This window comes from Heptranchias perlo, chromosome 19, assembly GCF_035084215.1.
Source record: "Heptranchias perlo isolate sHepPer1 chromosome 19, sHepPer1.hap1, whole genome shotgun sequence".
NCBI classification, from domain to species: domain Eukaryota; kingdom Metazoa; phylum Chordata; class Chondrichthyes; order Hexanchiformes; family Hexanchidae; genus Heptranchias; species Heptranchias perlo.
In genome coordinates this window covers 2,622,653-2,650,134 of record NC_090343.1, presented here as the reverse complement: position 1 = coordinate 2,650,134, position 27,482 = coordinate 2,622,653, and the positions used below count along the sequence as shown (strand labels likewise).

Here is a 27,482-nt window from a genome sequence, read left to right as displayed (position 1 = left end):
GCCCTTGGGGGCGGCCTGTAAAGGGGTGTGTAGCTACAGTTACATCAGTGGGGCTTCCATCCTATTTTATCATGGGCGCTGGCCAGCTTCCTGCCACATCCAGAGATGCCCAAACTGCTATATCAGCTGAGGCTAGCATAGGCCAGGGGTGCCACCCAGAATTTTCCTGTTAGGTTTGGTCCACCAGACACACGATTTACCAACTAGACCACCTTCTATACTTTATTAACATCTTAAATATGTGGGATGCTAGTGTATGAACACTTCATGTGTTTGCCTCAAACTCCACTGCTATTTTAGTGGAGTTGTTGACTTATTTATTTTAATAGCCGAGAAAGGAGTTTCAGATGATTGTATTAAGTTATTGTACATTTGTACACCACGGAGTAATATCAGGGCTGACGTTTTCAAAGCATTGCCTTGTATGTGAGTATAACACGCGTATAACTCAATCGCACGTCTTCACTGCCCTGTGTATGATCCAGGCTTTCATATCTCAGCAACAATAACTTGCATTCATATAGCGCCTTTAATGTAGTAAAATATCCCAAGGTGCTTCACAGGATCGTCATCATAGAATGATACAGCACGGAAGGAGCCATTGTGCCTGTGTCAAACAAAATTTGACACTGAGCCACATAAGGAGATATTAGGACAGGTGACCAAAAGCTTGGTCAAAGAGGTAGGTTTTAAGGTGCATCTTAAAGGAGGAGAGAGTGTTAGAGAGGCAGAGACGTTTAGAGAGAGAATTCCAGGGCTTAGGCCTAGGCAGCTGAAGACACGGCCGCCAATGGTGGGGCGAAGAAAATCGGGGATGCGCAAGAGGCCAGAATTGGAGGAGCGCAGAGATCTCGGAGGGTTGTAGGGCTGGAGGAGGTTACAGAGATAGGGAGGGGCGAGGCCATGGAGGGATTTGAAAACAAGGGTGAGAATTTTAAGATGTCTCGAGCACTGAATGTCAAATACACTTTGTTAGACGTGTTGTAAAAGTGTCAGCAATTGTCTGATGGGATGTTACCGTGGGGGGGGTCAGAGGTTAATATCGACCGGGCCTCGCTTCTACTCCCACCCACTGCAGGCCTCCCCACACATTGTCCCATCCCCAGTTAAGATCAATTCCTCACCGTCCAGCTCTCACTCAGGGAACACAACATGGGTGAGGTGTAAGAGGGTGGCAGGGATTATGAAACTACGGCTCGTCAAAGGTCACCACCTTTGGGAGGAGAGGGAAGGAAGGAAAAAAGAAAGTAAGAGACAGTTTTATGGCAGATTGTCCAATCACTTCCTGGAACAGGTATCTATGCGATGTGCAAGCAAATTAGTCTGTTTAATGCTTGTAAAGTGACCCAGAGAATGACCTCTACAGTACATAATATCTAGAAGATGATGTATCATTAACACACACACAGAGCAGCTACCGCAGGCAATAATAGCCGACTTTAGCTCCGAGGAAGATTCAGATAAACAATCTCTCACCAGCCAATAAATGAAGCTGTAATTTCATTTCTCTTTTTTCTCTTGCCAAAGTGACATTTCACTAAAAGTGTGTTATCTGCTTTCACTAATAGCTACACCACAGGCCTAGAAGTGACATTTATAAAAATCCCTGCTAACGTTTTGTTGACTATTTGCCATTTTATTGCCCAGTGAGCAGGTAATTCATAATTAATATAATTACATACATGGCAGCCAGAGGGCAAGGGACTTTTATGTCAAAACATTAACTAAGTCTGTGGAGTAAAAAGGTTTCTGTGTGAACAGAAGGATTAACATAATTCTTTCAGACATTTCCAGCAAAAGAGGAAACAGTAGAGCAAGATCCCTGATTCGCAGGGGAGTCAATTGCAGCAAGTTGCTTCAAATGAAATTATGCCAGAAGAAATCTGGGAGGAGGAAGGAGACAAGAAAGACACTGAAGATGAAACAGGTTTACAGTTTTCGGCAGCGGGTCACGATGAAGAACGAGTTCCTGTGGAGCTGACACACCAGGTTAGAGATTTCCACATTTTCTGTATGCACTCCGGGGGACCCCCTGTAAATACTGACACACTCCCGGGGACCCCCTGTAAATACTGATACACTCCCAGGGACCCCCTGTAAATACTGACACACACCGGGGGACCCCCTGTAAATACTGACACACACCGGGGGACCCCCTGTAAATACTGACACACACCGGGGGACCCCCTGTAAATAGAACACACTCCCGGGGACCCCCGTAAATACTGACACACTCCCGGGGACCCCTTGTAAATAGAACACACTCCCGGGGACCCCCTGTAAAAAGTGACACACTCCCGTGGACCCCCCTATAAATACTGACACACTCCCGGGGACCCCCTGTAAATACTGACACACTCCCGGGGACCCCTTGTAAATAGAACACACTCCCAGGGACCTCCTGTCAACACTGACACACTCTCGGGGACCCCCTGTAAATACTGACACACTCTCGGGGACCCCCTGTAAATACTGACACTCTCCCAGGGACCCGCTGTAAATACTGACACACTCCCAAGGACCCCCTGTAAATACTGACACACTCTCGGGGACCCCCTGTAAATACTGACACTCTCCCAGGGACCCCCAGTAAATACTGACACACTCTCGGGGACCCCCTGTAAATACTGACACACTCCCAAGGACCCCCTGTAAATACTGACACACTCTCGGGGACCCCCTGTAAATACTGACACACTCCCAAGGACCCCCTGTAAATACTGACACACTCCCAAGGACCCCCTGTAAATACTGACACTCTCCCAGGGACCCCCTGTAAATACTGACACACTCCCGGGGTCCCCCTGTAAACACTGACACACTCTCGGGGACCCCCTATAAATACTGACACACTCCCGGGGACCCCCTATAAATACTGACACACTCCCGGGGTCCCCCTATAAATACTGACACACTCCCGGGGTCCCCCTATAAATACTGACACACTCCCGGGGTCCCCCTATAAATACTGACACACTCCCGGGCACCCCCAATAAATACTGACACACTCCCATGTGATTAGGACTATCGTGCGGAGTGTAAACACCGACACGGACTGTTTGGGTCGAAAGGCCTGTTTTTGTCTTGTAATTTCGATGTATTTCTGTGCAGCAGGTGAACTGGATCACTTTTTAAAGGAAAGCGGAAATCTGGACAGACCTAAAAAAACTCCATTGTGTTTGTACAATCAGCATGATGTAATCTGTTTATAGCAGGCCTGACATTAATAAATAAGAATCCAGCTAACATAAGCCCAGTGTTATCTTTAACTTGCATTTCTCTCCTAGTACCTTCCTGTTCAGATCACCCTGGAGTCAAACGCTTGGCACAATCAACTTCAGCTATATCCTCTTCTTACTTTTAAATCAGCGATCCATAATACTGGACAGCCCCAACACACAGGCAAATACAAATGGATCGTGTAAAGAATCTTTGAGCAGTCTTTGACTCTTCCTGACTGTCAGCTGTCCTCCTGTACCTCACCCATGGCTGTTCTGCACATGTGAGTCGAGACACTGAGTGCCATGGGGGCAAGGGTCTCACAGTCGCACCTGATCCTGTTCTCATCCAAGGTTCACACTCTCCCAGGGACCCCCTGTAAATACTGACACACTCTCGGGGACCCCCTGTAAATACTGACACACTCTCCCAGGGACCCCCTGTAAATACTGACACTCTCGGGGACCCCCTGTAAATACTGACACTCTCGGGGACCCCCTGTAAATACTGACACTCTCGGGGACCCCCTGTAAATACTGACACACTCTCGGGGACCCCCTGTAAATACTGACACACTCCCAGGGACCCCCTGTAAATACTGACACACTCCCAGGGACCCCCTGTAAATACTGACACACTCCCGGGGACCCCCTGTAAATACTGACACTCTCGGGGACCCCCTGTAAATACTGACACACTCTCGGGGACCCCCTGTAAATACTGACACACTCTCGGGGACCCCCTGTAAATACTGACACACTCTCGGGGACCCCCTGTAAATACTGACACTCTCCCAGGGACCCCCTGTAAATACTGACACACTCTCGGGGACCCCCTGTAAATACTGACACTCTCGGGGACCCCCTGTAAATACTGACACTCTCCCAGGGACCCCCTGTAAATACTGACACACTCTCGGGGACCCCCTGTAAATACTGACACTCTCGGGGACCCCCTGTAAATACTGACACACTCTCGGGGACCCCCTGTAAATACTGACACACTCTCGGGGACCCCCTGTAAATACTGACGCACTCTCGGGGACCCCCTGTAAATACTGACACACTCTCGGGGACCACTTTGCAGCAGGAGTCACTGGGTGGCGACCAGGAGGAGGACCTCTGGCTGATTTTCCCCACTCCCCAGCCCAATGGTGCTGAGAGCAACGGTGGCCCCCGCCCTGCCCCGCCTATCGCTGACCGACTGAGATCTGCTCACTCAGCACAGACCGAAGATAGAACATGGAGCTTTCCTGCTCTGTACCACTCGGTATCCTGGCATGCAGCTGAGCCATGGGGAGACCAAAGGGTCGATTTACATTGTTGAAAAACAAAATATGTGTGTGTTTTTTATGAATAAAGCTCTTACAATAGACCAGTAAAAATGCTTTCATCAGTAATGACCTACATTGGCTCCTGGTTCGGGAACGCCTCGATTTTAAAATCCTCATCCTTGTTTTCAAATCCCTCCATGGCCCTCGCCCCTCCCTATCTCTGTAACCTCCTCCAGCCCTACAACCCTCCGAGATCTCTGCGCTCCTCCAATTCTGGTCTCTTGTGCATCCCCAATTTTAATCGCTCCACCATTGGCGGCTGTGCCTTCAGCTGCCTGGGCCCTAAGCTCTGGAATTCCCTCCCTAAACCTCTCCACCTCTCTCTCCTCCTTTAAGAAGCTCCTTAAAACTGTGACTCGGTGTAAAATTTTGTTTGAAAAAGCGCCTGTGAAGACATTTTACTACGTTAAAGGCGCTATATAAATGCACGTTGTCGTTGTTGTTGTCGTTGTTGTTATGCCTGCCAAAGAGAACCAAGTGCCTCCCTATGTTGTCCAAAATGGCAGTAACAGTGTCCACAAAGAAAGTGCCATGACCTCTGTGTGACAATTCCATCCAGGGAAAGAGGACAAAAAGCAGGTAAATCAGAGAGACAGTCAGCCTCCTAGTGACAGGTTTCAGAGCCCTATTGATTGATTGATGCTGATTGGAGATCGGGACTGGGAACTTGGAGATCCGTCTCCACATCTATTTCGATCTGATGAAGGGACAAGATCTGAGATGTTAACTTGCCCGTCCTCTCACAGAAGCTGATTGACCAAATTCATGGTGTCACTACAGCAAACTGTGAAATTGTTATCACATTAAAGCTTCATACAACAAGGGGTAACTGAGAAACATTAAGATCTTTGAAGTTTTGTTCCTTTAAAATAATGGGCGAAGGAACTTGATTTGATGCACTGAGTATTCGTACGCTAAAACTGCACAGTGTCATTTCAAGGTGACTGGTATCTTCCTTTTAAACCTCCATGTGTTATATTTATCCCACAGGAAGCCATGAACCTGGTGTGACTTATCCAACGGGATAACTGCAACCAATCAGAACATATAGCAGTCATGTGACTATCAACTAGAAAATTATTCTTTGTGCCTGTGGAGTTGGTCATCTTTTGGGATTGCCCCATCCTCATTTCATTCCTCTTCCTACTTGTCCCTTTTCCATTGAGACTAACCCATTATATTTCTGTTATTTTCTCACTGATCTGAAGCATCATGCACAATTCAACACTGTTCGCTCCTTCTTGGAGGAACTGATTAATTATGAAAAGTAATTACTTTGTACTTTCAGTGAAATCACTCACCACATCCTTTGCTGATAATTTACTCTAAAGGCAATTCCAAGGCATCAGCGCAGGGTGAAAGGTCAGAAATGACATATTAACCCCAAAACTGCTTGTCACAGTTTTTTCCCTTAAACCAAAGTGACATTAAAGCAGATTAAATGTTAAAGTGACAAATCACAGTAGGTCTGGAACCAGCCTTTGGCTCATTGGTAGCATTCCCACCTTTGTGGCAGAAGATGCAGTGATCAAACCCCACTCCAGGCAGTTCCTGGCAAGTGGAGACCAGAGCTCCAGTTCTGAATTCTGGGTTAACCTCTAGTGGGATACATAGGAACAGGAGGTGGCCATTCAGCCCCTTGAGCCATTCAATGAGATCATGGCTGATCTGTATCCTAACTCATGGCTCCATATCCCTCGATACCCTTGGCTAACAAAAATCTATCGATCTCAGAGTTAAAATTATTAATTGAGCTAGTGTCTACTGCACATTTCTACGACCAAGTGTTTCCTAACTTCTCTCCTGAATGGCCTGGCTCTGATTTTAAGGTTATGTCCCCCTGTCTATGATTCTATAAGAGTGGTGGAGGCAGATTCAATCATGGCTTTCAAAAGGGAATTGGATAAGTTCTTGAAGAAAAAAATTTGCGGGGGCCACGGGGAAAGGGCAGGGGAATGGGACTAACTGGATTGCTCTTGTAGAGAGCTGGCATGGACTCGATGGGCCGAGTGCGTCCTTCTGTGCTGTAACCATTCTATGATTCTATTCTTGACCTAGACTCCCCCACCAGTGGGAAAAGTTTCTATTTACCCCATCAATTCCTTTCAAAATCCTAAAAACCTCAATCAAATCACCCCTTAACCTTCTATACTCGTGTCTGGTGGCTGACCCTCTCCCCCCCACAATGTCGTTTGGGGGGGGGGTTAGTCCTATACAGGCGGAGGGCTTTATGGGCTCCCATAAAACCCTCCCTCCTCCTCACCCCGTAAAGGACTAGCCCCCCTATTGGCTGGTATAAAGATGGTTACGGCCATGGAAGGTGCGATCTCGTCATGGCCAGTCAGACTGTTAATCAGCCTGCGAAGCCTCCCACTGCCTCCCACTGTTCTCCAAGGGAAGAGTGTGAAGATACAATAACAATAAAAACGGCTGCAGGTCTTAATGTGATGTTTGGTCTTTAAAGCCCTGTTTACTAATCTGTAACACTGATAAGAACAGGCCACTTCCTAAACACTGAAGACAATTAAACAGATCTGATGAAGTCAAAGGTGGTGAATCAGGGACATATCCCATTCATCCACTTATCCCTTACTGAGTGTCAAATTTCGATACTCCCAGATCCTGATCAGTCTTTTACCAAAATATTCCCATGCAGTATTTTCTGGTTTCAATTTTCTCCCCTCTTCTCCAGACTCATCCTGGGGTTTGATCCGCAGGCACCAGCTCTAAGTGATCATGCTTCTTTGGCGAGGCTGGACAGTGAGTCTTGGTGGGCTGTTCCACCGTGGGGTGTGGATCATGTGCACGTTCCAGGGGGTCACACTGACGGTCTTCTCCTCCCTAGGTCAGGGGTGCTCCACCCCTTTCTCAGCTAAGCTCACTCAGCGGAGATCGCAGATATAGCCCAGAATCTGCCCATGCTCAATGTTTAATCTCCACACTGGACAGGGACATCAAAGGAACTTCCTGTGCAGCTTCAAACATTTTTTTGGTATTGTTAAAATCGAAACACTGCCTAAAATAGTCTGGAGACAATGCAACTGGTGTGCTGGCAACTAACACTGCCTTTCATATTTCCATTTAATCATCCTTAAAAAGCCTGGCCTCCCGAACCATGCCATTGCTCTCTTGGTTGGATTGATAACATCTGCCGAGAGGGCTGCCCTGGATCGGTGCTGGGGGGCTGAGTGGAGGTTTACCTGTACTTCTATCTGAGACACTTAAAATCTGTTGCAGTCAAAAGGTCAAGAATAAAATCTGGTGAGTCTCTTGCAGCCTTGTCACGTCCCAGTATATTTTTAATTCTTATGCAAGTGATGTTTTTAAAGCTTCCCTCTTAAAACGTCAACGATTCTGATAGTAAATCAAGTGTTTCTTTGAATTGATTTGATCATAGTTTGGTCGTGTAATATTAAAGGGGCAGAGTTGTTTTGTTGGAGCACAGGGAAGAACCAGAAAAGTTGGGTCCTTTTCATTCAGCGATGCGCTGCCCAAGTGATGTGATGATGAGTTTCAAGGTGTCCATGTTACCACAAGTGTCTGTACATAAAATGGAGTCAAATTTGCACAGCGCAGTGTCACCTGGTCCGAGATTGCAAATTGTGTTGTACAGTCAGGGAGCTGACATATGGGATGACATCGTGTCTGTTATAATAAGGCATTCTGGGTGTTGTGAATGTTCAGTGATATACAGTACTAAAGTGTTCAGAAGAATATCGAGCCCCTCCCTTAGTCCCGAGCATTCATCTCAAAACTAAAACCCTGTGTGCAATCGAATATTTTAATCCTTTGATTTTCCTCTGATTTTCTCCCTTTCTCCCCTGACAGTGTGCTGGGATATGATTCCACAGCACTGGCTGCCCTCCAGCACCTCATCCCAGTGGCCATCCCTCACGTGTGAGCCTAGTCAGTGACAGTAGGGGGCATCGCAGTTGAGCCCAATCCTGCCCTCACCCAATCTCCACACCATGTGCCCTTTCCACAAGCAGCCACTAGCTAACACTGAAAACCTGGAATCTCAGATCATTTCCCCCTCGCCACCCAGCTTTGGGACACTGGGGCCAACTGTCACACCCCGACACTGTCCTGGCTGAGACCAGCTAACTCAGCACAGACCAGGATTCAATCTGGGACCTTCCCAGTCTGTATTGGTTCAGTTACACACTGGGCCACTGAGGGAGCCGTGTGTGCGTGAGTGTGTATGTCTGCGTATGTGAGTGTGTGTGCGTGTATGTGTGTGCGTATGTGAGTGTGTGTCTGTGTATGTGTGTGCGTGAGTGAGCATTTGTGCGCTTGCATGTGCGTGCGTGTGTACGTGTGAGTGTGTATATGTGTGAGTGTGTATGAGTGCACGAGTGTGTGTGCTTGTGAGCATGTGTATGTTTGTGTGTGTGTGTGAGCACGTGTGTGCATGTGCGTATCTGTGTATGTGCACCTGCGTGTGAGTGAGTGTGTGTGTGTTTGTGTGTGTGCGTGAGAATGTGTGTGTGCATGAGTGGGCATGTGTGCATGAGTAATTGTGTGTGCGTGTGTGTCTGTGTGTGTGCGTATGTTAGAGTGTGTGTGTGCGTATGGGTGAGTGAGCATGTGTTTGTGTGTGTGAGTGCCTGAGTGCGTGTGTGCTTGTGTGTTTGTATGTGAGTGTGTTTGTGTGTAATATTTTAATTGTTATTCATAAGAGGTTGTTTTTAACCTCACCGTGACATTCTGATTGATGCTGCCATTTCAGGGGCCAATCATGGTGAGTTTGAGAAGTCTTTGTACTGCCCGTTTCACCAAACCAATGCTCATTCCACTCCTCCGAAATACGTTGAATACGGAAGCTTTTCCTTCATCATTCTCCCTTCCCCCTCCTCTGGGGAAGCATCTGTCCTTTACTTAATACCTTCCCAAAATCAGCATGACACAGGTAAGAGGCCTGACTCTGTGTGTGTGTGTGTCTGTGTGTGTGTGTGTGTGTGTGTCTGTCTGTGTGTGTGTGTGTGTGTGTCTGTGTGTGTGTGTGTGTGTGTCTGTGTGTGTGTGTGTGTGTGTGTGTGTCTGTCTGTGTGTGTGTGTGTGTGTGAGTGAAAACCTCAGGACAGACAAACATCTCCCCTTTCCCCACCCCCTCCCCAACTCCACACCATCCTTCCTAATTAATAATCTGTGAATCAAATTTACCAATTTAAAAAAGAAATGAATGTGATGGAGCCTAACAGTTCTCAAAGGGTTAACCTCGGTGTTGAGCAGTGTTTTAAATCCCGCATTGTTTATCTTTGCATCCCAAGCAGCCCCTGAAACACGAAACCAGGCTGACACGTTATTTTGACAATCCTGGCAGAATTAAAGTACAAGCTTGCAGAATACAATTAACTGCAATAAAGATATATTTTTTCCCCTCTCTCAGCGCTTTAGCTGCATGTTAATCCATGTTTACGCTCTTCAAATAACTGGATTTATATCTATATAATAAAGAAACAAAGCTGTACCCTGGGGCCTGTATTCAGGAAATAGAGACTTGGCATACTTAGTGATGGCACATTTTCTGTGGGTAAACAGTATTGTTTTGTTATTCTGCAGGTAGGCATACTTCAATTTACCATAAAATAACAGATTAAAGCAGGTCTGGCGACAAGCAAACCACAGTGGACCAGAGTGAGCCCCAACACAATCCAGCCAGTGGGCAAGAGAAGCAGACATTCAGCAACAAATACACCAAAAGAAACAATTTTACCTTCCCATTTTTTTTTGCTCCTAAAGAAAACTGAAAGCTTCAACAATTGGGACAAGCGTTACTGCTTTGTTTGGTGGCAATTCAGTCTTCAGATGTAGTGGAAACTGTTGGTAGAAATTATACACATGTGCACAGGCACACTCACAGACATACACAGGCATGCTCACAGACGTACACAGACACTCACAGACGTACACAGGCACGCTCACAGACGTACACAGGCACACTCAGACATACACAGGCGCACTCACAGACGTACACAGGCACGCTCACAGACGTACACAGGCACGCTCACAGACGCACACAGGCACGCTCACAGACGTACACAGGCACACTCACAGACGCACACAGGCACGCTCACAGACGTACACAGGCACGCTCACAGACGTACACAGGCACGCTCACAGACGTACACAGGCACACTCAGACATACACAGGCACGCTCACAGACGTACACAGGCACGCTCACAGACGTACACAAACACACACAGACGTAAACAGGCACACTCACAGATGTACACAGGCGCACTCAGATGTACACAGGCACGCTCACAGATGTACATACAGACATACACAGACACACACAGACGTACACAGGCACGCTCACAGATGTACACAGGCACACTCACAGATGTACACAGACACACTCACAGACGTACACAGGCACACTCACAGATGTACACAGACACACTCACAGATGTACACAGGCACACTCACAGATGTACACAGGCATGCTCACAGACGTACACAGACACACACAGACGTACACAGGCACGCTCACAGATGTACACAGGCACACTCACAGATGTACACAGGCACACTCACAGATGTACACAGACACACTCACAGATGTACACAGGCACACTCACAGACGTACACAGGCACACTCACAGACGTACACAGGCACACTCACAGATGTACACAGGCACACTCACAGACGTACACAGGCACACTCACAGACGTACACAGGCACACTCACAGACATACACAGGCGCACTCACTGATGTATACAGACACACACAGACGTACAGGCACGTTCACAGACATACACAGGCACACTCACAGATGTACACAGGCACACTCACATGCATAAGAACATAAGAGCAGGAATAGGCCATATGGCCCCTCGAGCCTGCTCCGCCATTCAATAAGATCACAGCTGATCTTTGACCTCAACTCCACTTTCCTGCTCAATCCTCATTTTCCTTGATTCCCTTAGAGTCCAAAAATCTATCAATCTCAGTCTTAAATATACTCAACGACTGAGCATCCACAGCACTCTTGTAGAGAACCCCAAAGATTCATGACCCTCTCAGTGAAGAAATTCCTCCGCATCTCAGTCTTAAATGGCCGACCCCTTATCCTGAGACTATGCTCCCTAGTTCTAGACTCTCCAGCCAGGGGAAACAGCCTCTCAGCATTTACCCTGTCGAGCCCTCTTAGAATTTTATACGTTTCAATGAGATCACCTCTCATCCTTCTAAACTCCAGAGAGTATAGGCCCATTCTACTCAATCTCTCCTCATAGCATAACCCTCTCATCCCAAGAATTAATCTAGTGAGCCTTTGATGCACCGTCTCTAAGGCAAGTATATCCTTCCTTAGATAAGGAGACCAAAACTGTACACAGTACTCCAGGTGTGGTCTCACTAAAGCCCTGTACAATTGCAGCAAGACTTCCTTACTCTTGTACTCCAACCCCCTTGCAATAAAGGCCAACATACCATTTGCCTTTCTAATTGCTTGCTGTACCTGCATATTAACTTTCTGTGTTTCGTGTACAAGGACACCCAAATCCCTCTGAACACCAACATTTAATAATTTTTCACCATCTAAAAAATATTCAATTTTTCTATTTTTCCCACCAATGTGAATAACCTCACATTTCCCCACATTATACTCCATCTGCCATCTTCTTGCCCACTCACTTAACCTGTCTATATCCCTTTGCAGACTCTTTGTGTCCTCCTCACAGCTTACTTTCCCACCTGGCTTTGTATCATCAGCAAACTTGGATACATTACACTCGGTCCCTTCATCTAAGTCATTAATATAGATTGTAAATAGCTGAGGCCCAAGCACTGATCCCTGTGGCACCCCACTAGTTACAGCCTGCCAACCTGAGAATGACCCGTTTATCCCTACTCTCTGTTTTCTGTCCTTTAACCAATCCTCTACCCAAGCTAATATATTATCCCCAATCCCATGAGCCCTTATCTTGTGTAACAAACTCTTGTGTGGCACCTTATCAAATGCCCTTTTGAAAATCCAATACACTACATCCACTGGTTCCCCTTTATCTACCCTGCTAGTTACATCCTCAAAAAACTCTAATAGATTTGTTAAACACGATTTCCCTTTCATAAAACCATGTTGACTCTGCCTAATCATATTATGATTTTCTAAGTGCCCTGTCACCACGTCCTTAATAATAGATTCTAGCATTTTCCCTACTACTGATGTCAGGCTAACTGGCCTGTAGTTCCCTGTTTTCTCTCTCCCTCCCTTCTTGAATAGCGGGGTCACATTTGCTACCTTCCAATCCACTGGGACCATTCTAGAATCTAGGGAATTTTGGAAGATCAAAACCAATGCATCCACTATCTTTGCAGCCACCTCTTTTAAAACCCTAGGATGTAGGCCATCAGGTCCAGGGGATTTGTTGGCTTTTAGTCCCATTAATTTCTCCAGTACTTTTTCTTTACTAATATTAATTACTTTAAGTTCCTCCCTCTTGTTAGACACTTGGTTCTCCACTATCTCCAGTGTGTTTTTTGTGTCTTCTACTGTGAAGACAGATATAAGATATTTAAAGTAGACGAGCACAGGCAACACTCGAAACCATACAATGATCAGAAATCCCACTGATACACCGAGGGTTTCTGCAGAATTATATCTCCCTGGAAAATGCAAACAAACAGCGACACTGTTCTCAGATTGTATCGGAACGCCCTATGCTCTGGTAACCTTAGTAAGACCTCAGTTTGAATACTGTGTGCAGTATTGGACTCTACACTACAGGAAGGAGATTGAGGCTTTAGATATTCACTAGGATGCTGCCTGGTTTGAGCAAATACAAATACAAAGAAAGGCTTGAAAAATTGGGGCTTTTTTCATTAGATTAGCACAGATTACGGGGCGATGTGCTTAAAATGATAAAAGGATGGAGCAGGGTAGATAGAAGCAGACTGTTTCTAGTAGTTGAGGGTCTAGAATGAGGGGGCCATAGATACAAGATTAAATGTAAGAGATTTGGAGCAGAGAGAAGGAGAAACGTCACAGAGAGTTTTGAGGCTGTGGGATTCATTTCCAGGGTTAGTGGTTGAGGCAGAAACTCTGTCAACATTCAAGATTAGATGGGGATGAAGAAAAAGGGGTTGAAGGACTATGAGAACAGGGGGGTAAATGTAATTAGAACTATTTGCTCGAGTGGAGGGTAAACGCTGACATGGACTGGTTGAGTGGCCTGTTTCCGTCTTCTATGTAATGCCTCGGCTCCATTAAGACCCTAAATTTCTCTTCTTTCCCATTTAGATTCCGCTAGCAGCGGTGCTGTGCAAAAGCCAAATTCCTTTGCTACCAGAACTGCCCGGCTTTTACAGTGGAGTGGATTCAACGATGGCACAGGTATACACATGAAGTTGCTTAGAATAAAATCAAATGTGCCGGTGGATCCTATTTGCAGAATTCACTAAACCCAACTTTGCCATCCTGCCTGTTGCCTTTGCTATTGAGGGGAAGCTTCGTAAAGTCTAACCACAATCAGAACCACAGTGGCAAAGCTGAGGCAAGTGCCAAGGGCAGCAAACATTGACCTTAGCTGCAGAGGACACTCAGTTCTTGAAGGCACCCATAGAAACCCTCTTCCATGTAGGATTTCTGTGCCCCTGATGGCATTGGTGCAGGGTTGCTAACAGTGCATCTCCGACACCACTTTTGTTGCTAAGTGTCAGCTTGGCTCAGTGGTAGCACTCTAGGTTGATACTTCAGTCCGTACTGAGGGAGTGCTGCACTGTCGGAGGTGCTGCCTTTCAGATGAGATGTTAAACCAAGGCCCCGTCTGCCCTCTCAGCTGGACATAAAAGATCCCACGGCCGTTATTCGAACAAGAACAGGGGAGTGTCCTGGTCAACATTAATCCCTCAACCAACATCTCTTAAAAAAAAGTTTAACTGGTCATTTATCTCATTGCTGTTTGTGGGACCTTGTTGTGTGCAAATTGGCTGGCGTTTTTTTTTATTCATGCTCGGAATGTGGGCATTGCTGGCGAGGCCGGCATTTATTGCCCATCCCCTAGTTGCCCCTTGAGAAGGTGGTGGTGAGCCTTCATCTTGAACCGCTGCAGTCCGTGTGGTGAAGGTTCTCCCACAAGGCTTTTAGGTAGAGTGTTCCACTTTTGACCCAGCAACGATGAAGGAACGGCTGATATATGTCCAAGTCAGGATGGTGTGTGATTTGGAGGAGAACTTGAAGGTGATGGTGTTCCCATGCACCTGCTGCCCTTGTCCTACAAAACAGTGTTGCACTTCAAAAGTAATCCACTGGCTGTGAAGGGTTTTGGGACGTCCTGAGGATGTGAAAGGTACTGTGTAAATGGAAGCCCCTTGTTTCTTTCAAAAGACAGATGTGTAAAATGATTGGGACATGAATGAAATTATCCAAGCTGCTTACTGCTGATTTCTGAGTGCCATTCAATACTCCAGAGCAATGAGCACTCCGATTAATGCTCAGAGAGAACTGACTATTCTCTCAAGGAAATCAGAGTTCACTGACCAAGGGTCTGACTCTTCTGTATGAAGATGAAGCAGCTGAAGGTTTCTGGGATGTGCGTTGCAGCCACCATTGTACAAATCATGCTGCAATGTAAATGGAGCGGATTCTACAGTAGCAGCAGGGTATTACATAGAGATCCCTTCACCGTAATATCAACACAACACCGACAAGTAGATTGTTGATACATAAGCCCCATGAGAAATATTTAAATCCATCACACTGCAAAACATGCTAAAACATATTTTATTTATAGCTAAAAGTACCTAGAAGGCAAGCTAGGATTGTGTGTTTTAAAATGTTATACTACTAAATGTTTCTATTCTTTAGTTAACAACAGACTACGTTTCAAAAGGAGTTCATTGTATGGAGTTTTTTGAGATGTTCTGACTTGACAAGATGTTGTATAATACAAGTATTATTAATATTCAGAAATTTTATTTTTTTGTGTCTGGCTTCAGTTATGCCACCTTGCTGAATAACAGACTTTTTCACACCAAGTCCCGTTCACCCATCACCCCAGTGCTCGCTGACCTACATTAGCTCCCAGTCCAGGAACATCTCGATTTAAAAATTCTCATCCTTGTTTTCAAATCCCTCCATGGCCTTGCCCCTCCCTATCTCTGTAACCTCCTCCAGCCCTACAACCCTCCGAGATCTCTGTGCTCCTCAAATTCTTGCCGACCACAGTTGTACAGGGCATTGGTGAGACCACATCTAGAATACTATGTGCAGTTTTGGTCTCCTTATTTAAGAAAGGACATAATTGCTTTGGAGGCGGTTCAGAGAAGGTTCACTCGACTGATTCCTGGGATGAGGGGGTTATCTTATGAGGAAAGGTTGGACAAGTTGGGCCTGTATACACTGGAGTTTAGAAGAATGACAGGTGGTCTTACTGAAACATTTTAGATCCTGAGGGGACTAGAAGGGGTAGATGCTGAGAGGACGTTTCCCCTTGTGGGAGAGACTAGAACTAGGGGCCACAGTTCAAAAATAAGGGGTCTCCCATTTAAGACGGAGATGAGGAGAAATTTTTTCTCTCAGAGGTTCGTGAGTCTGTGGAACTCCCTTCCCCAGAGAGCGGTGGAGGCAGGGTCATTGAATATTTTTAAGGCTGAGTTGGACAGATTCCTGATTTACAAGGGTGTCAAAGGTTATAGTAGGTAGACGGGAAAGTAGGGTTGAGGTCGCAATCAGATCAGCCATGATCTTATCAAATGGCAGAGCAGGCTCGAGGGGCCGAATGGCCTACTCCTGCTCTTAATTTGTATGTTTGTATGTTTGTATGTTCTGGCCTCTTGCGCATCCCCAATTTTAATCGCTGCACCATTGGCGGCCGTGCCTTCAGCTGCCTAGGCCCTAAGCTCTGGAATTCCCTCCCTAGACCTCTCCGCCTCTCCGCCTCTCTCTCCTCCTTTAAGACGCTCCTTAAAACCTACCTCTTTGACCAAGCTTTTGGTCACCTGTCCCGATATCTCCTTATGTGGCTCGGTGTCAGCTTTTTTGTCTGATTACACTTCTGTGAAGCGTCTTGGGATGTTTTACTACGTTAAAGGCGCTATATAAACGCCTCAATCACTGTAGGCCTGTCCATCACTGTAGGCCTGTCCATCACTGTTCATGTGTCCATTATATTTCTGCTCATGCTCATGTCTCTGCACAGTCACTCAACATTTTGATTGGTTGGAAATGCCACGCAGACTGAGAGTGAAATAATGAGCAGAGAGAGGTAAACAGAGGAAAGCGTCCTCATCAGATTAAATTATTTTTCCAAGAAAGCTTTTAGACATGTTGTATCAAATGTTGCCCAATGTCCTTCCAGACATCAGTCTGCAGTGAGGCCAGTATAGTGCTCCCCTGGCTTCATCTGCTGAGATCAGCCCAGACCTGCTACGGTCATTAAAAACAACAACGCTCCTTGTGACCATGTCACATTGACCCTCCAGGGCATTAGACACACTTCATGGTTCCATCCTCTTCCACAGTCTACCTCTGCAGGACAGCCATCTCACGGGTCCAGTCCTACTTGTTGTAATGTTGTCAGCACATCCTCCTGTCCCTGCACAGTCACCTGCAGAATACCTCAAGCTTCCACCATTATTTCTCTTTGTTTCCTTGTTACATGTTGTCTCTCAGAGACATTAACCATAGGCGTGTGGTCACTTAGCTCCACCATTCCACCACCAGCCTCGACTCCACGACCATCAGCGTGTTGTCAGTCTATTTGTCTGACATCAACTTATGGATGGTCCAGAACTTCCTCCAGTTGAACATTTTAAAAACTGATGCCATCCTATTCAGCTCCCACCTTCAACTGCAAACCCTTGCTCTGAAATATAATTCCCCTTCCCTAGGCTGGATCAGACACTGTGCAGCCTCGGTGTCCTGTTCAATCCTCAGCTAAGTTTCAAGCCTCACACCTTATCCATCACCCACTTACTTCCAGCTCCGCAATATTGCTCACCTCTGCTTTTACCTCACCCCCAGCAACTGCTGAAACCAGTGTCCACATTTTTGTTACCTCTAGACGACTTCTCCAATGCCCTTCTCCTCAATGAATGATCACTATCCATTTTTCCTCTGCTTGGCACATTTCCCATGGAATACAAAGGGGAGGAAGTGATGCTTCATTTATACAGAGGCTTGATCAGACTCCATCTGGAGTACTACATTCAGTTTTGGGCACCGCGCTTCAGAAAGGATATATTGGCCTTATGCAGGTATATTGGTTCAGCACAGATTCATCAGAATGATTCTGGGGCTTGGAGGGTCAAATTATGAGAATAGGTTGCATAAGCCTGGCTTGCATAGAATCATAGAATGGCTACAGCGTGGAAGGAGGCCATTCGGCCCGTCAAGTCCGTGCTGGCTCTCTGCAAGAGCAATCCAGCTAGTCCCGCTCCCCCTCCCTATCCCTGTAGCCCTGCAAAATTTTTCCTTTCAAGTACTTATCCAGTTCCCTTTTGAAGGCCATGATTGAATCTGCCTCCACCACCCCCTCGGGCAGTGCAGTCCAGACCCTAACCACTCGCTGTGTAAAAAAGTTTTTCCTCATGTCACCTTTGGTTCTTTTGCCTTAAATCTGTGTCCTCTGGTTCTTGACCCTTCCGCCAATGGGAACAGTTTCTCTCTATCTACTCTGTCTAGACCCTTCATGATTTTGAATACCCTCGAGTTTAGGAGATTATAGGGTGATCTGATCAAGGTGTTTAAAATATTAAAAGGATTCGATAGGGTAGATAAAGAGAAACTATTTCCTCTGGTGGGGGTATCAAGAACAATAACTTGCATTTATAGAGGGCCTTTAACGTATCAAAACATCCTAAGAACAAGAGGGCGTAATCTTAAAATTAGAGCTAGGCCGTTCAGGAGTGAAATCAGGAAGCACTTTTTCACACAAAGGGGAGTGGAAATCTGGAACTCTCTCCTCCAAATGGCTGTGGACGTTGGGAAAATTGGAGCTTTCAAGACTGAGATCGATAGATTTTTGTTGGGTAAGGGTATCGAGGGATATGGAGCAAAGGTGGGTAAATGGAGTTGAGGAAGGGGGTTGGAGTACAAGAGTAAGGAGGTCTTGCTGCAATTGTACAGGGCTCTGGTGAGACCACACTTGGAGTACTGTGTACAGTTTTGGTCTCCTTACCTAAGGAAGGATATACTTACCTTAGAGGTGGTGCAACAAAGGTTTATCAGATTGATTCCTGGGATGAGAGGGTTGTCCTATGAGGAGAGATTGAGTAGAATGGGCCTATATTCTCTGGAGTTTAGAAGAATGAGAGGTGATTTCATTGAAACATAAAAAATTATAAGAAGACTTGACAGGGTAGATGCTGAGAGGTTGTTTCCCCTGGCTGGAGAGTCTAGAACTAGGGGACATAGTCTCAGGATAAGGGGTCGGCCATTCAAGACTGAGATGAGGAGGAATTTCTTCACTCAGAGGGTTGTGAATCTTTGGAATTCTCTACCCCAGAGGGCTGTGGATGCTCAGTCGTTGAGTATATTCAGAACCATTCTGGAAAGAAACTGGTACAAGCCGTCCCATGTCTTTGAAATGTCTCAAAGCTCTTGACACAATTAATTATTTTTTTTGGATGTAATGACTGCTATGTAGAAAATGTGGCAGCCATTCTGCATAAACAATGTCCCAAAAACAGAGATGAGATGAATGAGCAGTCAACCCTGTCTTGGTAATATTGGTTGTGGGAGGAATGTTGGCCGGAGCACATTGTAAAGTGAAATGGTTATTAATTCCTTTCGACAAACAAGACTAGCTATTGAAATACAGAGTGAAAAATAAATAGACAGACAGGTGCATCGACTGCTGTGACTGAGTATGACACTCACTGCAGTATCATTAAGCTCACAAAAGTAAGTCATAAATGGGGTGGGGGAGGGGTGAATGCTGTTTCACTGACAAACAATTAAACTGCTTGGATTCCTGTGAATATTTTCTCTTTGATTTTGCAAATGTATCTTTCCAGTGCTGGGTTATTAATTTCTAATTTCATTTCCTTGCTTCAGTAAGATCAGTTATAGATGACTTTGTTAAATCAGTCCAACTCATCAACCCGTCAGAATCGCACTCTGCTCATCCTGAGCGCTGACGTGCACAAAGTCTGTGACTAACACATCGTATATTTTCTTCCCTTGCTCTGTTTGCTGAAGGCATTCCTCGTGAAGCTAAGACCACGGCCCCTGTTTACCCAGTCTCTGAGCCTCTCAGCTCATTGTTACATGGGCCCTCGTATAAAGCCAGCTGCTCTGGAGAATCTCCTGAATTCTGCTTGGCTCGTGAAAGCCGGACATTGGCTGTTCACCACTGAAAATCAAATTTGTTTTTGAGCCATAAACATGGGCTGACATCACCTCCTTGAATAACAATGACTTTCAGAGATAAAAAAATACACGAAAGCACACATGCACGTACACATGCACATACGCACATAGACACACACCCTCACGTGTACACACACATGTACACGTATGCATGGACACACACGCACGGGGACGCACATACACACACACATGCATGCATGCATACACACACGCACATAGACACACACGCACACACTCAGGACACACACGCGCGCACACACGGATGCATACACTCACAGCACACACCCCCACAAACACACATGGACCCACACACACACAGACGCACACGACACATGCATGCACACACACACAGAGTATAAAACACAATTCTCTTATTGAGGTAATCTGATTGTCTATTTTGAACGGTCGGTTTGTATAACAGAACTGCCGGTAACCCCAAGATGTGCTGGGCTCCTTATGATGTGGAATCCGTTCTGTTTACAGTGTGAGGCATATTCCAAAGCACTGACGACAACACAAAAACATATGCATCGTTTATTAAAAGGCGTGAACGTGACTTTAATCTTCTGCATGCAGAACTTTCCCACAGTCAGCGAGAGGGTCTCTGTAAGCTGCCTATGGACACCCAGACTACCTGCGGCCAGAAAACTGGCAGTCTGCAGCAACTCGGCTGTGGGGGACAATGAGGGTTGGCCACCCTCCAGGATTGTCCTGGAGTCCCCAGCAATTAAAAATTGTTTCATTTTATTATCTTTGAACACTTTCATTTATTAATTATAAAAATATTGGAAATGGGAAAAAAAAAGGCTGTTTGACTGACAGTCAAGAATCATCCAATCAGGTGAAAAAGAGTCTGTTTGCTTTCCAATTGGCCGGGTGAAGGCTGTTTTATTTCACTTGAAGCACTGGAGCTGCCCACACAGATTGCAATGGTCTCTGACAGTCCAATGGTCTTTGTCAGTCCAATGGTCTTTGTCAGTCCAATGGTCTCTGTCAGTCCAATGGTCTCTGACAGTCCAATGGTCTTTGTCAGTCCAATGGTCTCTGTCAGTCCAATGGTCTCTGTCAGTCCAATGGTCTCTGACAGTCCAATGGTCTCTGACAGTCCAATGGTCTTTGTCAGTCCAATGGTCTTTGTCAGTCCAATGGTCTCGGTCAGTCCAATGGTCTCTGTCAGTCCAATGGTCTCTGACAGTCCAATGGTCTTTGTCAGTCCAATGGTCTCTGATAGTCCAATGGTCTCTGACAGTCCAATGGTCTCTGTCAGTCCAATGGTCTCTGTCAGTCCAATGGTCTCTGACAGTCCAATGGTCTTTGTCAGTCCAATGGTCTCTGTCAGTCCAATGGTCTCTGACAGTCCAATGGTCTTTGTCAGTCCAATGGTCTCTGTCAGTCCAATGGTCTCTGTCAGTCCAATGGTCTCTGACAGTCCAATGGTCTTTGTCAGTCCAATGGTCTCTGTCAGTCCAATGGTCTCTGACAGTCCAATGGTCTTTGTCAGTCCAATGGTCTCTGATAGTCCAATGGTCTTTGTCAGTCCAATGGTCTCTGACAGTCCAATGGTCTTTGTCAGTCCAATGGTCTCTGATAGTCCAATGGTCTCTGACAGTCCAATGGTCTCTGTCAGTCCAATGGTCTCTGTCAGTCCAATGGTCTCTGTCAGTCCAATGGTCTCTGACAGTCCAATGGTCTTTGTCAGTCCAATGGTCTCTGACAGTCCAATGGTCTCTGTCAGTCCAATGGTCTCTGACAGTCCAATGGTCTTTGTCAGTCCAATGGTCTCTGACAGTCCAATGGTCTTTGTCAGTCCAATGGTCTCTGTCAGTCCGATGGTCTCTGTCAGTCCAATGGTCTCTGTCAGTCCAATGGTCTCTGACAGTCCAATGGTCTTTGTCAGTCCAATGGTCTCTGACAGTCCAATGGTCTTTGTCAGTCCAATGGTCTCTGTCAGTCCAATGGTCTCTGTCAATCCAATGGTCTCTGTCAGTCCAATGGTCTTTGTCAGTCCAATGGTCTTTGTCAGTCCAATGGTCTCTGACAGTCCAATGCATTCCCATGTTCCATATGAAAATAATAAGTTTGTATCGCTCAAGCAATACTGTCGTACCCTGAGTTGTGCCATTGTACCCGGTAAATGAATACAATAAAACATCTTGTAAATTTGGAACTGAACCAACTAGTATTCGGCATAGGAAGTGGTGATCCTGTGTGAGTGACACTGTGTGCAATCTAACACTCTCAAAGCACTGACTTTTCAGCAGCAAGACTTTACCCAGGGAGCAACTTCTGTTGGCCAACACCAAACAATTTTTTTAAAAACACATGACAAAACACAGGACTAGAAGGCTGCGCTTGTCTTTGAATTTCCAGAAATGTCCCTGAATTTTCCCCGATTGTCCTGTACCTTGGATTGGCCGGGCTTTTTCCTATGCGTAGCTTATGACACAGTATGCACTGCAAATATACAATGCTGTGTCCCTGATTCAGGCCACGTCAAGGAACACATGACACAGGTGAAGAAATGTACTTCACACATGCTCAGAAAGATCACTGCAGCTGCTGCCACTGGCACAAGGACGTCTGCTGCATTTATTTTACAGATCTACGTCCTGTATGTTCCACTCTGTATGGAAGCTGCAGCTTCTACAAGTCGCCTGTGTTTACTTGTGCACATGTATCCATCCATACACAAATATCCACATGTACCTTTTCACACAACTATGCAGCCATGTGGTTCCCTGCATGCAAGTGCATGTACGTGTATCCACATGCACTCATACACTTGCAGATTTAAATGCAATTATGCACGCACTGATATGCTCACACATTCATACATGTACACATAAACACACGCATGGACAAATGCGCCCTTTGCCACTGTTGATATATGGAGTGTGTCTGTATATAAACACTCTTACAATGCCCAGGGCCATCTCCTAAAGGCAAATTTGAAACTGTAGCTAATTACAAACCGTGTGCCACTGCTAAAGGTTCCATCTGGAGAGGTTATTGTTTGTCCATTGTTCATAATGAGTTGGAGAAACGATAAATACTTTAAAACTGTGTTTAATGTCTTAATTATAATTGGCGATTTAAACTTCACGATTACAGTTGCTCTGGCTTGTCACTGACAGCAGTTTGGCTTAGAGAACGGGACCACAGGCTGTCCCTTAGAGAACGGGACCTCAGGCTGTCCCTTAGAGAACGGGACCACAGGCTGTCCCTTAGAGAACGGGACCTCAGGCTGTCCCTTAGAGAACGGGACCTCAGGCTGTCCCTTAGAGAACGGGACCTCAGGCTGTCCCTTAGAGAACGGGACCTCAGGCTGTCCCTTAGAGAACGGGACCTCAGGCTGTCCCTTAGAGAACGGGACCTCAGGCTGTCCCTTAGAGAACGGGACCTCAGGCTGTCCCTTAGAGAACGGGACCTCAGGCTGTCCCTTAGAGAACGGGACCTCAGGCTGTCCCTTAGAGAACGGGACCTCAGGCTGTCCCTTAGAGAACGGGACCACAGGCTGTCCCTTAGAGAACGGGACCTCAGGCTGTCCCTTAGAGAACGGGACCACAGGCTGTCCCTTAGAGAACGGGACCACAGGCTGTCCCTTAGAGAACGGGACCTCAGGCTGTCCCTTAGAGATCAAACTGCTGTCTTCAGTTGCAGCCTCCAGTACTAGTCTGTTATCATGGTGCAGTTATTATTTCTAGCGTCAACAAGACACAGAACAAAAATAAGATTTGCCATCACGGTGATGGAACGAGCCAGTTGACTGCCCTCATCTGCGTTTTGATTTTATTTTCACTGCTACAGGTGGAGCACTTGGTGTGACATCATGAAAGTGTGTGTGTGTGACACAATCTTAACCACTGCGCCTGCCCCCCACCCCCCACACACATAGACTTCACCCCGGCCCCCTCCTTCAAGCCGCTCAGTGCCTCACTCCAATATCTTGCACTGTGGAATTGAGACGATATGACTGACTGGCACCGACAGTCCTTAATGCCAATAACAGTGCCAGTTTTACAGATATGCACAGGTTGCTGCAATGGCAAGAAGCTCGACACCATCCAGGACGAAGCAGCCCGCTTGATTGGCACCCCATCCACCACCCTAAACATTCACTCCCTTCACCACCGGCGCACAGTGGCTGCAGTGTGTACCATCCACAGGATGCACTGCAGCAACTCGCCAAGGCTTCTTCGACAGCACCTCCCAAACCCGCAATCTCTACCACCTAGAAGGACAAGGGCAGCAGGCACATGGGAACAACACCACCTGCACGTTCCCCTCCAAGTCACACACCATCCCGACTTGGAAATATATCGCCGTTCCTTCATCATCGCTGGGTCAAAATCCTGGAACTCCCTTCCTAACAGCACTGTGGGAGAACCTTCACCACACGGACTGCAGCGGTTCAAGAAGGCGGCTCACCACCACCTTCTCAAGGGCAATTAGGGATGGGCAATAAATGCTGGCCTCACCAGCGACGCCCACATCCCGTGAACGAATGAAAAAAACAGTGAATGCGAGGACTGCTGGGTTTACCATGAATTGCTTCACAGAGGTTCACACACGCACTGTGCATATTACACGCACTGTGCATACTACATACACTGCATACTGCACACTGTGCATATTACACACACTGTGCGTTCTACACACTTTACATATTACACATACTGTGCATATCACACACTGTGCATATTACACATACTGTGCATATTACACACTGCATATCACACACTGTATATTACACACACTGTGCGTTCTACACACTTTACATATTACACATACTGTGCATATCACACACTGTGCATATTACACATACTGTGCATATTACACACTGCATATCACACACTGTATATTACACACACTGTGCGTTCTACACACTTTACATATTACACACACTGTGCATATTACACACACTGTGCATATTACACACACTGTGCATATCACACACTGTGCATATTACACACACTGTGCATTCTACACGCTTTACATATTATACATACTGTGCATATCACACACTGTGCATATTACACACTGTGCATATCACACACACTGTGCATATCACACACACACACAGTGTGCATATCACACACTGTGCATATCACACACTGTGCGTACTACACACATACATTCATGTTATCTACATGCGAGGTGCAAACACAGCTGCATCTCTCATACCATCGGCAACACCACAGCTGGCACTGGACTTGCAGCACTTAAACTCTGCTACAGACTCAGGCTGCCTCTATTTTCACACATCGTACATCCAGGCATCTTTTGCCTTTCCTCCTGCATCTCTTCCCCTTCCCAGAAAGTTTTTTTTTGTTGCTTTAAAGTCAAGAATAAAAATAGCCATCTCCTGCCGAACAGTTTCAGATTACTTTTTTGCATAGCCGCTTATGTGAATCCAAACGCAAAATACTTCGCAAGATTGTGTTGATAAATATTGCAAATCTTTTTACATCGCAATTTATTTTTAAGTCCTGTTTTATCCTTGTCCACTTGGTACTGAGAGAACAAAGCTGATCACACACTCGCTGTGTCGCGATCGATGACATTCTAGTATAAACAGATGCTGAAAATAATTATTATTTTTAAAAATCCCTCCTTATTAATCCAGTCATTGTTGTTAATAAAACAGATCTGGTTACAAACAAGCTTTTTTCCCATCCCGTGCTGGCTGCCAGAGAACAATTTAAATTATATATTTACGGTGAGAGTTTTTCTTTAAACCCTATCATGTCTACACTGCAGCCGGGTGCTGCAGGGGGAAAAAACCCTCCGGAGAGGCAAATATGAAAAAGGAAACAGTCAGAGGCTCAGAGTGACTCCACTGTCTAACTCACAGAACGTTCAGTGCAACACAAATCCAAGTTAAATAACTGGTGTAACTCTGGTACTCACTAGAAACGCTGTGTAGATCAGTTGCTGATAGGATTTTCACTGGTGAATAAAAGAGCCCGCTTTCTAACTTGCACTGAAGGTACTGAATGTAATGAAAGCCTCACAAGGTACAGCTCATCGCTGCTGTGTTATTAACACAGTGAGGCAGGAGGAGGGCCTGAGTTAACAGCCTGGAGACATTACTGCTCGGATCAAAACAAGTTTGCAAACAGAAATGCCCACACACACACACACACAAATACACACACACACACAAATACACTTACACAAATACACACTTACACAAATACACACTTACACAAATACACACACACAAACACACTTACACAAATACACACACAAACACACTCACACAAACACACACACACACAAATATACACACAAACACACACACAAATACACACACAAACACACTCACACAAATACACACACACAAATACACACACAAACACACACACAAATACACACACACAAACACACACTCACACACCCTTACACAACACACAAACATACACACACACACAAATACACACAAACTCACACACACACTCGCAGTACACTCTCACAGTACACAATCTCTCTGTATAAAGCTATAAGCCAAGTTCTCCAAGCTAGTAAACATCCTGGTGTATAATGCACTGCTCCAGAACAAACCTGACACAAATACATTCACAGCATGAGAAGGGAGACAAGAGGCAAGAAGTTTAAATCACAATGCCTTTTTACCTTATTGCAGTAATAATGTTCCAGGCATGAGGCCGAGCCCAGGCAGGTCGGGTCAGCAGGTAAAGCACCCACCGCTGTTGGGGCTGCGGGATAAAATCTCACATCCATCTTTCAGTGGCCGCAACACCAAGCGCATGAAAGCAGATTTTTAATTATTATTCTCACTCTCCCTTCCTCGCTCGGTGTCTCTCTCTGTCTCTCTCTTTCTCTATTGTTGGATGGAACAAAAAAAAGAGAGAATGGGGTAAGACTCAATTCATCCTTGTCTCATATCCGTTTGTGGTCTGCAATAGTTCAGCCTCCATGCAAGACACAGATGCACACTTTGAACAGTCTTGCCATAGTGAGCTCAGGAAAGTGGCACAAAAAAAAGTCTCAAATAGCAGACAAGCTAAGCAAGCAAATTGTTGCAAGAAAATGATGATGAGTTTTTTTTTCTTTCTGGATTCCTGTGTCTGTTTTCTTTGTCTTTCTGTCTGTATCTCTCCCACACTCCCTCTTTCTCTGTCTCAGTTTCTTTCTCTGCTGTCTGTTCTCAGCATGCCTGAGAGTGTTTACCCATGCGTTTAAGCTGAGGGTATCATTTGCTGGCTTTCTCCACATTGAAAGCCAAGCGACCTCTGCTGATAATAGAAGGGATATGGATGAGTGGGGGAGGGGAATATCTCGGGCTAAACTGCACTTCAGATGAGGGAGTCTGATAAAATTGCAGCTTCTGACTGCACCCACACCTCAGGGACATGACAGAGTCTCAAACCCTCTTCTGTTGGTTCCACTAGGAACCCTGGAGTGTATCAGCACTCAGAGACCCTGAATTAGTTTTTTTTAAAAACTGGGATTGGAAAACCGATCAGGATAAAAAAAAAGAAAGGCTCAGTGTTTCCTGGTTGAAAGCACCAGGACAATGTCAAAGCATTCCTCTCAGCCTGTTAAAGATCCAGAATCTACATGTATAACAAGTGACCAAAATGT

General features: G+C 45.8%; 1 protein-coding gene across 3 annotated transcripts in view; it reads right to left on the bottom strand.

Moving 5' to 3' along the window:
• Positions 1 to 27,084, bottom strand: part of tox2 (TOX high mobility group box family member 2) — a 219,693-nt gene extending 192,609 nt beyond the window's left edge. For 2 of the 3 annotated variants that reach the window (XM_068000159.1, XM_068000164.1), the window contains exon 1: positions 26,511 to 27,084. In XM_068000159.1, coding sequence (XP_067856260.1) covers positions 26,511 to 26,618 — 108 coding nt within the window. In that variant the 5' untranslated portion in view covers positions 26,619 to 27,084. Of the gene's footprint in view, positions 1 to 25,784; positions 25,954 to 26,510 lie in introns of those variants that run through there. The other variant, XM_068000161.1, reaches the window with a different exon arrangement.
• Between the last annotated feature and the right edge of the window lie 398 nt (positions 27,085 to 27,482).